The sequence below is a fragment of the Myotis brandtii genome, unplaced genomic scaffold, assembly GCF_000412655.1.
Source record: "Myotis brandtii unplaced genomic scaffold, ASM41265v1 scaffold154, whole genome shotgun sequence".
Lineage (NCBI taxonomy): Eukaryota > Metazoa > Chordata > Mammalia > Chiroptera > Vespertilionidae > Myotis > Myotis brandtii.
The window spans coordinates 10,059,100-10,074,775 of NW_005355584.1; the positions used below are offsets into that span (position 1 = coordinate 10,059,100).

A 15,676-nucleotide genomic window follows, 5' to 3' on the forward strand; every position below is an offset into this window, starting at 1 on the left:
TAATAAATAAATAAATAAATAAATAAATAAATAAATAAATAAAAGAAAAAAAGAAAAAAAACACTCATGATCATATCAATTGATGCAGGAAAAAACATTCAATAAAATCCAAACTCATTTATGATAAAAACTCTCACCAAAGTGGGAATAAATGGACCATATCTCAACATAATAAAAGCCATATGTGAAAAACCTACAGTCAACATCATACTTAATAGGCAAAAACTAAAAGTGTCTCCCTTAAGATCAGGAATAAGAGAGGGATGTCTGCTTTCACCACTCTTACTCAACATAGTATTGGAAGTTCTAGCCACAGTGATCAGAAAAGAAGAAATAAGAGGGATCCAAATTGGAAAGGAGGAAGTAAAACTGTCATTATTCACAGATCACATAATATTATATATAAAAAACCCTAAAGATTCCACCCTAAAACTACTAGATCTAATAAATGAATTTGGGAAAGTAGCAGGATATATACTCAATATCCAGAAACCTATACACCAATAATGAACTTTCAGAAAGAGAAACTAAGAAAGCAATCCCATTTAATATTGCAATAACAAGAACAAAAAAAGGTACCAAGGAATAAATTTAACCAAGGAGGTAAAAGACCTGTACTCGAAAACCTATAGGACATTGAAGAAAGATATTGAAGAAGATACAAATAAGTGGAAGCAAATACCATGCTCATAGACTGGAAGAATGATTAATATCATTATAATACCCATACTAAAGCAATCTATAGATTCAGTACAATCCCTATTAAAATACTAATGGCATATTTCACAGATATAAAAAAAGTATTTAAAAAATTTATATGGAACCAAAAAAGACCTAAATAGCCTCAGCAATCTTGAGATAGTAGAACACAGTTGGATACCAGATATCAAACTATACTACAAGGCCACTGTAATCAAAATAGCCTGGTACTGGCAAAGAATAGGCATATAGATCAATGGAACAGAACAGAGATCCCAGAAATCAATCCATGCCTCTATGGTCAATTAATATTTGACAAAGGAGGCAAGAGTATACAATGAAGTAAATACAGTCTCGTCAATAAATGGTGCTGGGAAAATTGGACGGGTACATGCAAAAAATGAAACTAGATCACCAACTTACACCAGACACAAAATAAAGTCAAAATGTTTAAATGACTTAAATGTAAGTCATGAAACCATAAAAATCCTAGAAGAAGATATAGGCAATAAAATCTCAAAAATCTCAGACATCTCTCATAGCAATATTTTTGCTGATATATCTCCTAGGGCAAGGGAAACAAAGAAAAAAATAAACAAATGAAACCACATCAAACTAAAAAGCTTCTACACAACAAAAGAAACCATCATCAAATGAAAAGAGAACCCACTGTATGGGAGGACATATTCGCCAATGGTACATCTGATAAGGGTTTAATTTCCAAAATATATAATGAACATATACAACTCAACACCAGGAAGACAAACAATCCAATTAAAAAATGAACAAAGGACCTTTCAAAGAGGACATACAGATAGCCAATAGAAAAAATGCTCAACATCACTAATCATCAAAGCGATGCTAATTAAAACTACAATGACCTATCACCTCACATCTGCTAGAATGGCTACCATCAGTAAATCAAAAAACAAGTGCTGGAGAGGATGTAGAGAAAAAGGAACCCTAGTGCACTGTTGGTGGGAATGTATACTGGTGTGCAGCCACTCTGGAAAACAGTATGGAGTTTCCTCAAAAAATTTAAAATAAAACTGCCTTTTGACCCAGTGGTCCCACTTCTGGGAATATATCCTAAGAATATATATCAGAAAAAATATATGCACTCCTATGTTCATAGCAGAGCTATTTACAATAGACAAAATCTGGAAACAGCCCAAGTGCCCATCGATAGATGAGTGGATAAAAAAGCTGTGGTACGTTTACACAATGGAATACTAGGTGGCTATAAAAAGGGACTCTTGGGTTTTGCTGCAGCATGGATGGATCTGGAGATTATAATGCTAAGCGAAATAAGCCAGTCAGAGAAAAATAAATACCATATAATCTCACTTACATGTGTAATCTAATGAACAAAATAGAACCAGAGTTATGGATACATGGTACAGTCTGACAAATGTGTAAGGGAAGGGGGGTGGGTAGACAGGATGAAAGGTGAAGAAAATAGTCAAAGAACATATATCCATAGCCCATGAACACAGACAAAAATGTGGTTAGGGCCAGAGGGAGGAAAGGGCAGGGTCTAGGTGTAGGGAGCAAAGGGGGAATGGGGGACATCTATAATAACGTCAAAAATCAAAGTAACAAAATAACAAAAAATAAACTACACAATAAAATGGAATTTCCGTATGACCCAGTGACTCCACTTCTGGGTAAATATCTGAAGAAATCCAAAACACTAATTTAAAAAGATATCTGCACTTCTATGTTTACTGCAGCATTATTTACAATAGCCAAGATATGGAAGCAACCCATCAATAGATGATTGGATAAAAAAGATGTGGTATATATGTCCAATGGAGTATCACTTGGCCATAAAAAAAGACTGAAATCTTACCATTTGTGAAACATGGATGGACCTAGAGCAGTGATGGCGAACATACTTGCACTAAACTATATAGGGTGGGGTAAAAGTAAGTTTACATTTGTTCATATGGAAAATAATACAATAAATAATAATACAAGAATAAACTGTTTTGCATACTCACGACTATAAACCTACTTTTGCCAAACTCCATATTCCTCAACTAATTCTGCAATTTAAAAAAAATTCAGTGATAATTTAAAATAAACTTGTATTTTAACTCCATCTTGGAAGGAATTTTATAGGTGTGAAATACTCACCTAAAAGTGCATTTTTCCCATGATCATCCGGTAGAAATCGTTTGTCTACAGCACACACTAGGATGTGTTCAGGAAGATTGGGAGACTTTGCCCCCACCAGAAGGAACCCTGCTGGGATGTCGATTGGTTCCATACACAGAGATACCAAACGCAAATCCTTTCCTGCTTGACAAAAACCTGAAAACCAGAAAAAAGACAGAAATGTTTAGGGAGGTTAAAATGCTTTGTAACCCATTTGGAGAGTAAAGTTTACCTGTGGGAATCACTATTAAGAACTTAAAGTCTGTGTACTCCAATGAGAAGACAAATCTATTATATGTGCCCCTCTGAATAGAGATGAAAAGACACTAGGAGATATTCGGATTGGTGCAGCCAACACTGACAACTTTCATATTTTTTTCCCATAAGTAAAAATATGATAAAGATACAGCAAACTTTGAAAAAATGTAGGTAATTTTTATGTGCACACAATATAATATTTTAACTCTCAATGCAAATTCACTTTTACAAAGGAACAATCAAAGAACAGAGATGCTCTCTGTTTCACGTACAGGAGACTGAAGCTCCGAGTTTGGTGACTCAGAAACGAATACGCAGGGACTAGAAGTCAGAACTGTTAGGTTATTTTCACGAGTTATGACATGAAATGACAAGATATGACAAGATAACACATTACAGTAATTCATTAGTTCATGATTTATTAAAAATCATTTGCAACTGATGTTGTACTAGGCCTGGGGATACAGATATCTTCCTCTAAGAACTCATGTTATATCCCTGGCCGGTTTGGCTCAGTGGATAAAGCGTTGACCTGCAGACTGAAGGGTCCCGGGTTTGATTCCGGTCAAGGGCCCTTATCTCGGTCGCAGGCTCCTCTCCAGCCTGGGCCCTAGTTAGGGCACGTGCAGGAGGCAACCAATTGATGTGTTTACCTCACATCAATATTTCTGTCTTTTCCTCTCTCTTCCACTCTCTCTAAAAATTAATGGAAAAATATTTTCGCATGAGGATTAAAAAAAAACTCATATTACAGCTAATTGGAAGACTGTATAAGGAACTGATAATCACAAAGCAATATTACAGAGGACCGCTATTTTCTGTTACAGATCACTGATGTGCAAGTCTTCAGGACATGATCCTCCCTGCACTCTAATCATGTGATTCCCCTGGAGAGTTGTGACATTCTAGATTGATCTGGAGCTGGCACCTGACCCAAGCTGGGCCACTGAAACATCCCACGTTTCTGGCCATACTTGATCAGTGCAGGGATGGGCACTTGACATACACCAGGCCAATCAAAGCATTTTCCTTAAGAATTCTGAACATGAAACCAGAGAGAGCATGGCTTGGTTAGCTCTGTGCAACTCTGTTCCTTGCTCTGTGAGAGAAGTCTGTCAGCAAAGATAGGAGGGATGTGGTGGTGGTGGGGGGTGTTCTGGCAGAGTTTGGATCCCTGAAGCTCAGCTGTATCTGCCTTTCCCATGGTTTGGTCATGACACCTTCTGCTTTGGAATTCTTCCAATAACCTCTTCATTCTACCTAAGCTAGTCTGAGTTGGGTTTCTGTCACTTGCAACCAAATTAGGCTGAATGAAAGTATAAGTGCTATTTGAGAGAGTTACAGGAGAGGGAGAATGGACTCTTTACACACAAACCTGAGGCGACCTCTATCATCACTGCCCAATATAAAGTGGAGAAGAACCATGCTAAATTCTTCTAGCATCAATTAATATTATGATTTAATCAAATGCCAACAAACAATTGGATGCCATCAGTTAGTATATGAGAAATGAAAAGATAACAACATCCAAATTTTATATGAAGCTGTGGTGCATAAAGCTACTATATGGTCTGGATCATCAAACCACAAAAACAGACATCACAAAATTGAAAAAAGTCAACAGAAGAAAGACTAAATTGATAAGGACAATGGGGTTCAACTATCTCAAGTGTGTAGATCCCTTTTAAACATTAAAAAATTTCAAATTTAACTTTTAATGTTTGGAAATTGAGAAAAATAATATCAAAGTGTTTTTGTGTGCCCTAGCTGGTTTGGCTCAGTGGATACAGCATTGGCCTGCGGGACTGAAGGGTCTCAGGTTCAATTCCGGTCAAGGGCACATGCCTGGGTTTCAGGCTTGATCCCTAGTAAGGGGCATGCAGGAGGCAGCCAATCAATGATCTTTCTCATCATTGATGTTTCAATCTTTCTCTCTCTCTCCCTTCCTCTCTGAAATCAATACAAATATATTTTAAAAATTTTTTGTGAATTCTTTAACAATTTTAAATGAATCTGTCTTTTATCATTCACAATATCATCTATATTTGTTTGAAAAATAGTCATTTTTATATTCTCAGTCATATTAGTTATTCAGTTTACAAACATTTTTGGAGGCTAAGAATACATAAACCCCTTGAAAAAAATTCTGCTGCCCCCACTCCCAATAAGGGACAGGACTCACAGTTTATTTTAAACTCTGGAAATTGGAAATTGATAATAATGACGGTGATATTATCATGATATTGATGGCAGCTAAAATTTATGGAGCACTTAACCTAAGTCAGGTACAGTGCTAATCACTATTTAAATTATGTTATTTAACCCTCTCAACAACTGTAGGTAGGTACTACTATCTCCTTTTCATAGATGAAGAAATTGAAGCTCAAAAAGGTTAGGGAACTTGCCCAAGGTTACATAATGAGTCCAGTAAAGTTTAGTGATATAAGACATGGGAAGTTTACTATGTGGAAACAGATAAAAAGCGTACTATTCAACTTAGCTAAAGAAAAACTAAGAACAGTTATAATCCAGAGCTAAAACTACGAGGGGTGAACATAGTATTTTCCACCAAATTCTAAAATACTAAATCTGGAGGCATTTTAAAGTCCTAAAAGGAACACTAAATTTTTAATCAAAGGCTTTATTAATTTACATATAGACAATAAACCTAGAAACACATTTTCCCTAAGAAGTATCACCTTTATTGTGACTTGCTCCAAAAAGTAATATCTCCGCAAATTCAGTGATGAGAGGATCACGATTGCCTATTTTTTAAAATAAATTTTTATTGATTTCAGAGAGGGGGAGACAGAAACATCAATGATGAGAGTGAGCCATTGATCGGCTGCCTCTTGTATGGACCACACTGAGGATCAAGCCCGAAACCCAGGCATATGCTCTGACCGGGAATTGAACCTTGATCTCCTGGTTCATAGATTGACGCTTAACTACTGATCCACGCTAGCCTGGCACGATTGCCTATTGATGGCAAACAGAATGCTTGGGGAGTTGTTTCTGTCACCCAGGAGTAATACAGCCATCTACAGCCTTGATTCACTCTATACTAGGAAGAGTGGACTAGATAGAACCATAAGCCTGTACCAATTTGTACCAATCTGCAAATTATTACAAGCCTTTTTAGACCATCAGAGCTATATGGAACCTCAAGAGTATCAGTTAGAGCATTCCCCAACAAATGATTTTCAAACCCCCAGGGATTCAAATATCTGGTGTAACAGGTGGTTCTATTTCCCCACTGTTAGAGATGTTTTAGATTATTGACCTAATAAAGATCAATATTAAAGCTCAATTAAAATCTCAAACAAAATAAAAGAAACCTTTCTACTCCCTGTAGGATAATTTTGAATTATCTCTGAACTAATCCCGAAAGAAAGATCTAATGTTTCTTTTAGAGGCTCCTGGAGAAAGCATGGGCAAGAAAGATAAGCTATCATTGAGGTGGGCATACAAATTACAATTTATTTGACAAATGTGCCTCTAAATAGTTTCATTTTCTGAGAATAAAAGTAAAATATTGTCTAAAACCAAGACTCTTGCAGCAAATTACTTTAATTTAAAAAAATAGTAAGAGGGCTCCTCTTTATAAACTTCATCTGCATTTCCTTAAGAAAATAGCCAAGGTTTTCACTTCACAGAACCCAATTTGCATTCTCCAATTATCTCCAATTTGAAGGTTACAGAGTAATCTAAATGGGGGGAGGGAAAAGTTTACTGAAACAGCTGTAAATACAAACTAAAGTAATCAAGGCAGTATTTGGAGGCCTAAAATTTGGTTGCTCTTCACCCTTTTAGACACTCAACTGCCTCCCAGCAGGGTAGGAAACTACTCTATTCCAATAATTTACATAAGAAATTAGCAACCAAAATTTACATCTGAATGGTAACCCCCCAGAAGCCCATCAGGTGTGAAGTATCTGCTTATCTAAATTGCCTCTAAAAATAGCTTCAGCTTCCTTAAGCCTTAGGTAAATACAGGATTTCCCATGACAGGAAGGTGGTCCACTGAAGCAAGTCCAGCATTACATTGCCCTATTTTACTGACATTTTTACAAGGAACATTTCAGGGCTCCGAGTGAGAAGACTCTTAGAACTACCTTAGCTGAGTCAAATTGAAAGAGCCATGGATGAGCTATGAATTATCAAATTATAAACGATACCTTTTGTGTTTAATGACCACGTCACCTCAGGTGAATTAAAGGGGAAAAACAAATAATGGATGTTAATTAATTATAAGAAACCAAAGTAGCTGATGGAATCTAAGTGTAGCTAGTATTTTGGGGTTGTCTGAGAATATGAATCTTGTGCTTAGGTGAAATAGTTCTTTTTTTGTTAGGAAAAAATGTGCCTCTAAGATAACTATCCTCTTTAAAATAACTATTCTCTTTAAAATAACTATTACTCTTCCCTTATGCTTCACAGAATCACTTGCTATCTGCTAGATCACTGAGTTTATATCTTGGTGAGTCATAAACAGCTTTCCATACCTGGTTATATATAATATCAATGGAGCCAGATACCTCAAAGGCAGTCTAAAAACACACCTAGGGCACAGGAAAAAAAAAGGGGGAACCCTTCCCCATTTTTGGTATAAAATTTGATATTTCACAATGATCCCCTAAAGCTTTTACTCTGGTTCTATTTAACTCTTACATAGAACAAGGTTCTTGATGTCAATCCAACAATATTTTAAGCACTATTTCCACTTCTAGCTATTACTTGATAAATATGAGTTGACTCATTAGTTAAATAAAAGGCATGAAAATGGATATAAAACAGGTAAGTGGAAACCAAATGCCAGTCACCTCCCACACCTCTACAGGTTTAAAGGCCTGTAATACATCAATGAATAAATTGATATGTATGCTAATATATTAAGTATCGGCAAAAGAAATCAATCATGTGGAAGCCAATAAATACATAAGGAATGATGTGCCAGAAGCAGGCCCAACTCCAAGAGCAGTAGTATTCATTTGCTAGAGACCACCTGTGGGGAAGCAGGCTAGATAAGCTACAAGGAAGATTATTCAGGTTTCCAAATCCCCCTAGGTAGTTTATCAGATAAGAGAGAAGGATGGAGGGAGGGGGAAGAAAGGGAGGGGGGGAGGAAGAGATAGAGATAGAGAGAAACCAAGGAGAAAATAAAATTTCCAAACAGTGCAGACTCATTCATCTGGCTTGGCATATATGAATCTAGTTTATCCAAATTATTTGTACTTGAAGCTTTGTGGAGGGACTGTCCTCAAATTTTACCCCCTCCTTATCTTCTCCTCCCTTCCACCCCCAAGATTTTCACAATTTAGAATCACCCCTGGTCCAAATCAGTATGGATATAAAAGTTATACTTTGGCTAATATGGATAAAGTAGAACCCACATACTAATTAGGGCAGGAAGATCAGAAAACAGCACTGTATATCACAAAATGGAGAAAATAGGGTATAAATTAAATTGTGACATCACCAAAACCATGAAGTCCTGAAAATGTTTTATATTAGGACTAGGATTTTCTTTTTTAAAGTGTGGTCAAAGAGGTGGTTGAAAAAATACATTTTTCTTTTCTATAGATAACAATATACTGGATGAGTGGAAAAGGTAAATATAAATCATCTGTTATCTCTGTTATTGTTTTGTGGGTAGAAAAGAAAGAAGTAGGAAAAGAAAACACTAAAAAACTTCCTAAAGTAGTACCATTCTTGCAGGAAGTACCTGGAGTATTAGCAAAACATGACCTGAGTCTACCATTGTCACATACCATCTCAAAAAGTCATCAACTGCTGTGAATCTTAGTCTCTTCATCGATAAGATGGGGTGATAATACTTGCCTTTCTTATAACACCTGCTATGAAGTCACAGGAGATAATGTAAGAGCATAATTATTCTTCATTCCTTTCTGTAATTATTGGTTTCTAGCCTTGAGCACAACATCTAATGATTGGAAACTAGTCTGGCAATATTAGAGGGATTAAAGAAAAAAAAAGTGAAACCCACCATCTGTAGTGCAAGACCCTTCTGGGGCAGGTTTTTGTGAATAGGGAATTGGTGGGCTATTTGAATCAGACATTTCTTCATCATCTTCGTCATCTTCCATTTCATTAACTGTTAGATTGTTAGAAAAATCCAGGCTTCCATTTTGAGTGTAGCGGTGTACCAAGTCTTTATCCAGATCCTCCACTTTGGGTTTTACATCTGGCAAGCAAATAAATCATAGCTAATTAATAAAAAGATGTTGAGGAAAGATAATCAAAAGAAAAATTCATAGTTCTGAAAGATGTCTGAAGACAGGTAGACTAGCATTTTCTAACAATTAACCAGTTTATTTCAGAGGCCCCCAATTTGGAAGGCCCACTTCTTTTAAAAGGAGTCTAGGAATGTATGCGATTGAGAAACTTACCTGCAGGTGAGAATGGATGTTGGTCAGGGTCCAAGTAGAGCTGGGAAAAAATTGGCCGTGGTACCACACTACTACATCTCAGAGAGGCTTCTATGGAATTGTGGAGAGCTTCCTCAAATCGAGCAGATTTCAGTTGCCCAGCATATGAATTCCCCATGGTCTACACCACCATCCCCCCCCAAAAAAAAGAGGAAAAAGGGAGAAAATTTATATAGTTAGAGGACCATATGTCTGCAGAGTACACATATAGCTGATATAAACTAATTCATATATCTTAACATACAAACTATAGATATATTTCTTGTTAAGACAATTTGTTTAAAGTATCTGTTATCAAGTCACATTGCCTTTTGTTTTTACAGTCCAAACACATTTCAAAAGCCACTTTAAAGGATCTTGTATCTGAGAATCAAGCAGTAATAATGCCTTACGTCAAGTTCTCCAACCAGTAAATCAAGACTGACCTGTCAATTGTGAAGCCCAACCTGGTGCAACTGGGCCACACCTCCAGCCTTCACACTGGTGGCTACCATAACCCTACACCAACTCTATCAATGATTCAGAGTAAATCGCTACTTCTTTCTCTACTAAGACCTTATTACCCTAGGGGGAAAGATTCTTCTCTGGGGGAAAAAATGAAAGCTTTAGGATGATATATTTAATTGACAAATTTCTGAAAGCAAGATTTGAGCCTTTTAAACTCAGAGGACTCATTTGTGCATTACCAGCATTTATTTGAAAAACACTGTTGTGTCTTTTGCTCCATCTGAATCACAACCTTATTTGAGACTCTTCAGGAGTTTATAATAAGTTCTGAAGTAATGGTCTTTAATTCTCATCACTAATACTTGTATGGAACTTGCTAGTTACAAAATTTTCCATTTATATCAATAATAACTACAATTTTTCATGTGCTATTGGTTACAATTCTCAAAGTAAGGTCTAAGGTCCCTGAGACCCTTTTTGAGGTTCATGAGGTCAAAACTCTTTTCAAACTATTACTAAGGCATTATTTGCCTTTTCCACTCTCATTCTCTTGTATGTGTAAATTTTTAGAGGCTGTATGATGTATGACATTGCAACAAATTGAATGCAGATAGACTACTCTTCTTACTAACTTTAAAAAAATAGTTATTTTTCATAAAATTTGTTATTTATGTTGATACATCCTGGGTTTACTATTTTTTAATTAAAATATTTTATAATTTCTTAGTTTTAATTTCTAATAAATATAATCTACATAAATAAAACTCAGTTTTTTAGAGTATATAAAGGTTCTGAGATGAAAAGTCTGAGAACTGTTGGGCTAGGCAGTGTACTAAGTACTTTATAAAGATTATTTAATTCTCAGTGTTCTGAAGTATGTATGACCTCTTCCCACTTCATAGATTAAAAAACTGAAGCTTGGAGAAGCCAACTCACTTGCCCACTATCACCCAACTGGTAAGGGTGATATCTAGCCACGTGATGATAAATCCTGTACTCCTAGAGTACTACATAGGCTCAACTTGGGTAAATCTCATTTCAAGAAAGGCAATTTTGAGACTATCTTAGCCCTACTTTTCCCAGAAAAGTGAGCGAGAGATATATTAAATTTTATCTGGAATTCCAACTTGGATTGACTTCCTAGAGGAAGTCCCTGGAGGACTGGTTGAGAAGGAAAGTGAGTATGCATCTGGGCTCAGCTGGAAGAGAGAGCCAAGTTCCAGTGGTGAGGACTCATAGAACACATACATAATCCCTCAAGAGCATCAGCAATACTCAGATGAAGACAAAGAGAAGTAACCATGAAGAGACTTGGTAGAGTGAAAGAAACTGACCAACTTTATTCCAAATGAAAGCATAACTGGGCTTTGTTAAAAATGGTAATAATGTGAAGAATTATAGAACTGACCATAGACTTCTTTAGTGCTTAGTATGAAGTTCTGATCCTTCTCATTGATAATTCAATGCTATTGTTGAACATGTAGTTGTTTTTGCTGTTCTTTATTTTATTATTTTTTATTGAATTTGTTGAGGTAACATGATTAATAAAATTATATAGGTTTCGGGCGTACAATTCTATAATACGTCAATTGTATATTGTACTGCATGTTTATCACCTCAAGTCAAGCCTCCTTCCATCACCATTTATCTCCCTATACTCTTCTCTACCCTCCCCCATCCCCCTTTCCCTCTGGTAATCACCATGCTGTTGTTTGTGTGTATAAGTTTTGTTTTCTTCTTAATCCCTTCACCTTTTTCACCCAGTTCCACAAACCCCCTCACCTCTGAAAGCTGTCAGTCTGTTCTCTATGAGTCTGTTTCTATTTTGCTTGTTCGTTTATTTTGTAGTTTTGAAAAATAGACTTCTTATTTAAAAAGACGGTAAGAACAAGTGAATTTGCAAAGTGAACATCCCCTCCACCCCTTTCTGGTTCTTCAGGATTCCAGAGAAAATAAAATTCATTCCAGTGCTTGGAATGAGAACCTCTCATTAAGAGTTGGAATTTCTACTACAGCCTTCTAGCATAATATTCCAAACCATTTCCCCCAGTTATGGTACACTTGTACTGACTCAACTGTACTCCCTCAATAAGTTTCTCTTTTGACCAAATATAAATATTTTCAAGGTACTGCACTTGGGCTATTAGTAAAGGTTTTTTTTAAAAAAAATATGTTTTATTGATTTTCTACAGAGAGGAAGAGAGAGGGATAGAAAGTTAGAAACATCGATGAGAGAGAAACACTGATCAGCCGCCTCCTGCACACTCCCCACTGGGGATGTGCCCGCAACCAAGGTACATGCCCTTGACCGGAATTGAACCCGTGACCCTTGAGTCCGCAGGCCGACACTCTATCCACTGAGCCAAACCGGTTCTGGCATAAAGGTTAACTTTTAATAACAACTATCTGGAGGAGATAAACAATATTTTTAAGTACTGTTAAAAGGATCATCATAGTTAGTGATAAGAAAGAACAAGAAAAACACTAATTAAAAAATTCATGGTCCCTGGCCGGGTAGCTCAGTTTGTTAGAGCATTGTCCTGATACGCCAAGATTGTAGGTTCAATCTGAGGTCAGAGCACATACAAGAATCAACCAATGTATGTGTAAATAAGTGGAACAACAAATCAATGTTCCTTTCTCTCTCTTTTTCTCTTACTCTCTCTCCCTTTCTCTCAATCAATAAAAAAATCATGTACATGCTAAAAGAAAAAGAACTGCATCTAGGATACTACTTTAGGGTTGCCTGGTTTAACAGCTAGTTAGGCTATGAAGCAGGTAGAGGGGGATGGATATATTAAGTAATAATTTACTTTTTAAAAGGTTTCACATTTTTATTCCCAAGCATTGCCTACTGAAAAGTCCAAGAAACAATGGCAATTCAATAACAATAAGCACTTCCTAATATCATTCCCATTGAAAAGAATCAAAGTTCCTGGAAGATATGGCCATTTCCAGATTTGGGGCAGGAAAGACAAAAGATGAACCATGAACATCTTGTTCCTGAAAGCAAAGAAGCTGTCAAGGACTAATGGGTCATATCAGAAGACACAGGAGTCAACATGAAGTGTTCCCATAGGCCCAACATTAGAGAAACTCAACATAAAAGAAAATAAAAGCAATGGACTGAAGCATATTTAAAATGTAAAATCTCACAAATTAATGTTAATATATTCAAGGAGAAAAGGAGAGCACTCCTTTTGGAAAACAAAACAAATAAAAACAAAGCACCTATGTGAACCCTACTACAAGACAAAGGAAAGAGTGAAGCATTCATTCTGCTCTTCCTGTACTTAAAGAAACCAAATAATCCTGATTATTGAGAAAGAGGGTTTTTTAAAAATGAAGAATTCTTAGTATAATAAACGTGGAAAGAATGACAGAATTATAAAATTACCAATTTGCAACCCTTAATGCAAAATTCATTTTGACAATGATATCAAGTGATACCATTAGATAAAAAGCTGATGGAGAACTTTATAATGGAGGGATCAGGCTGACACTTCCTGAATCCACTGATCAAACTTAGCACCACTAAAAGTGAGGCAATGAGAGGCTGTGTGCCTCTCTATGGGAGATAATATGAAACACACACACCATCTAGGAAGTATTCTTGCTGATGGGTGTAATGATTACAGTCCAACCTCTAGAGCTAACTTTCATTTATAGGACCGAGGAACAAGTAAATGAAACCACAAAAAGACAAGCAGATTCAGAATGAGGGACGGGTGGACAGAGCAAACGATCTAGTTTCTGCAACAAGCCAAGGTTATCTAGTTTGTAAATGATGAAAATAGGGTTCAAATTTAGACTAAAATGCCCATGTTCTCCCCCCGCCCACTAAAACATTATTTGAAAGTGAAGATGGTAAAGTCTATGTGTGGTGTGTGTGTGAAGTGGTTTTGGTTTGAAGTGGGTTTTTTTAAGGCACAATTTATTGCCTATGTGCCAGACATAATACTAAAAAGATAACTTTGTATAAGTTGTCAGTTTTCTGTTACCTTTTTCTCTACGGATATTGTCGCCCACTTTCCAAACTTTAACAATCACCCACCAAGCCATACAGCATTTATATAAATCCTACTATTGAAGTGGTTAAGCACACAGACTCTGGAGTCAGATGACAATTCAAATTCTGCACCCACCAGCCTGTACCATATTGGGCAATTTGTTTAGTCTCTCATCTGTAAAATGGAGTAATACAACCAATGTCATTGGTTTTTGTGAGACTACATGAGAATACACAAAGTTTTTTGAATGATGCCTTGCACAAAATAAATGTGCAGAAAATGTTAGAAGAGTAAGTTGTGTTTTTTTTAAGCATTGTGCTACATTGAGCATAATAAGAAAAGTAAGATACATTCCTTCTCTTGCATGTGTTGGACACTACAGTAGATTCTGGGGTGTTGTTCTAGGAACAAATGACCATCAAGAGCTCCAAAAGCTGCTATTTGGTATTATTACACATAATTTATTAGGAAATTTTACAATCATATATACAAAACATTACTGTCCTCTATAGCCAGTAGATTCTTAAGACTCTGTGTAAGAAGATTATGTGCTATAAGCATCATTGCTTACATGCCCTTTCTCTTAAAAATATTCACTGGCCGAAACTGGTTTGGCTCAGTGGATAGAGCATCGGCCTGCGGACTGAAAGGTCCCAGGTTCGATTCCGGTCAAGGGCATGTACCTGGGTTGCGGGCACACCCCCAGTAGGAGGTGTGCAGGAGGCAGCTGATCGATGTTTCTCTCTCATCGATGTTTCTAACTCTCTATCCCTCTCCCTTCCTCTCTGTAAAAAATCAATAAAATATATTTAAAAAAAAATATTCACTGATGATGCCCTGGCTGGTATACTCAATGGTTTGAGCACTGTCTGTGCACTAAAGGATTGTGGGTTTGATCCCTGGTCAAGGTGCGTGTGTGAGACAACCAAATGATATTTCTCTTCCACATTGATATTTGTCTTTTTCCCTCTTCCTTCATCTCCACAATCAATGAAAAATATATCCTTGGGTGAGGATTTACACACACACACACACACACACACATATACATATACATATATATATACATATATATATATTCACAAATGAGACTGATAATGTGTGACTAGTAGACAAAGAAATCAAACACGGTTCTTGGGAGTTCTTGTAGAATCCATAATCCAAAATTAAACCAACATATATTCACAGTTCTCTTTAGTTCTCTTTTGTACTCTTTTCTCATTTCATTTATTCTTTAAATTGATATTTGTCACTCTTAATAGTTGGATCTAGTATTTGTCTGACTCCCCTACTGGACTATGGGTTCTTGAGGGAAAATATTATGTTAAAAATAGGAACCAAATTTTAAAAATTTTTTGTGTTTTATCCAATTATACATTAAGTGGATTTGAAGAGATATTATCCCTTCCTAAGCATATTCCAAAAATCACAAAGCTAACCAAGCATTCAAAAGAAAAGTTTTATTTTATTTTTATTCATCCTCCTTGCTAAAAATCTTTAGAAAATGCAAACAGATTAAAATATAAGATTTCCAGTCTCTTTTAATGGTTCTGTACATTTAAATGTGGATGAATCTCTTGACAATTTCTGGAGGCCAAAGTATTTTTGGTATTGAAATAAAAACCCTGACCTAATAACTTAATTATATAATAA

General features: G+C 36.2%; 1 protein-coding gene across 2 annotated transcripts in view; it reads right to left on the bottom strand.

The window, feature by feature from the left end:
• The window catches only part of GREB1L (growth regulation by estrogen in breast cancer-like), a 140,066-nt gene that overhangs the window by 107,023 nt on the left and 17,367 nt on the right, over positions 1–15,676 (bottom strand). For both annotated transcript variants that reach the window (XM_014535943.1, XM_014535942.1), the window contains exons 3-5: positions 9,528–9,687; positions 9,125–9,322; positions 2,839–3,015 (exon numbers count right to left, since the gene is read on the bottom strand). In XM_014535943.1, coding sequence (XP_014391429.1) covers positions 2,839–3,015; positions 9,125–9,322; positions 9,528–9,684 — 532 coding nt within the window. In that variant the 5' untranslated portion in view covers positions 9,685–9,687. The remainder of the gene's footprint in view (positions 1–2,838; positions 3,016–9,124; positions 9,323–9,527; positions 9,688–15,676) is intronic.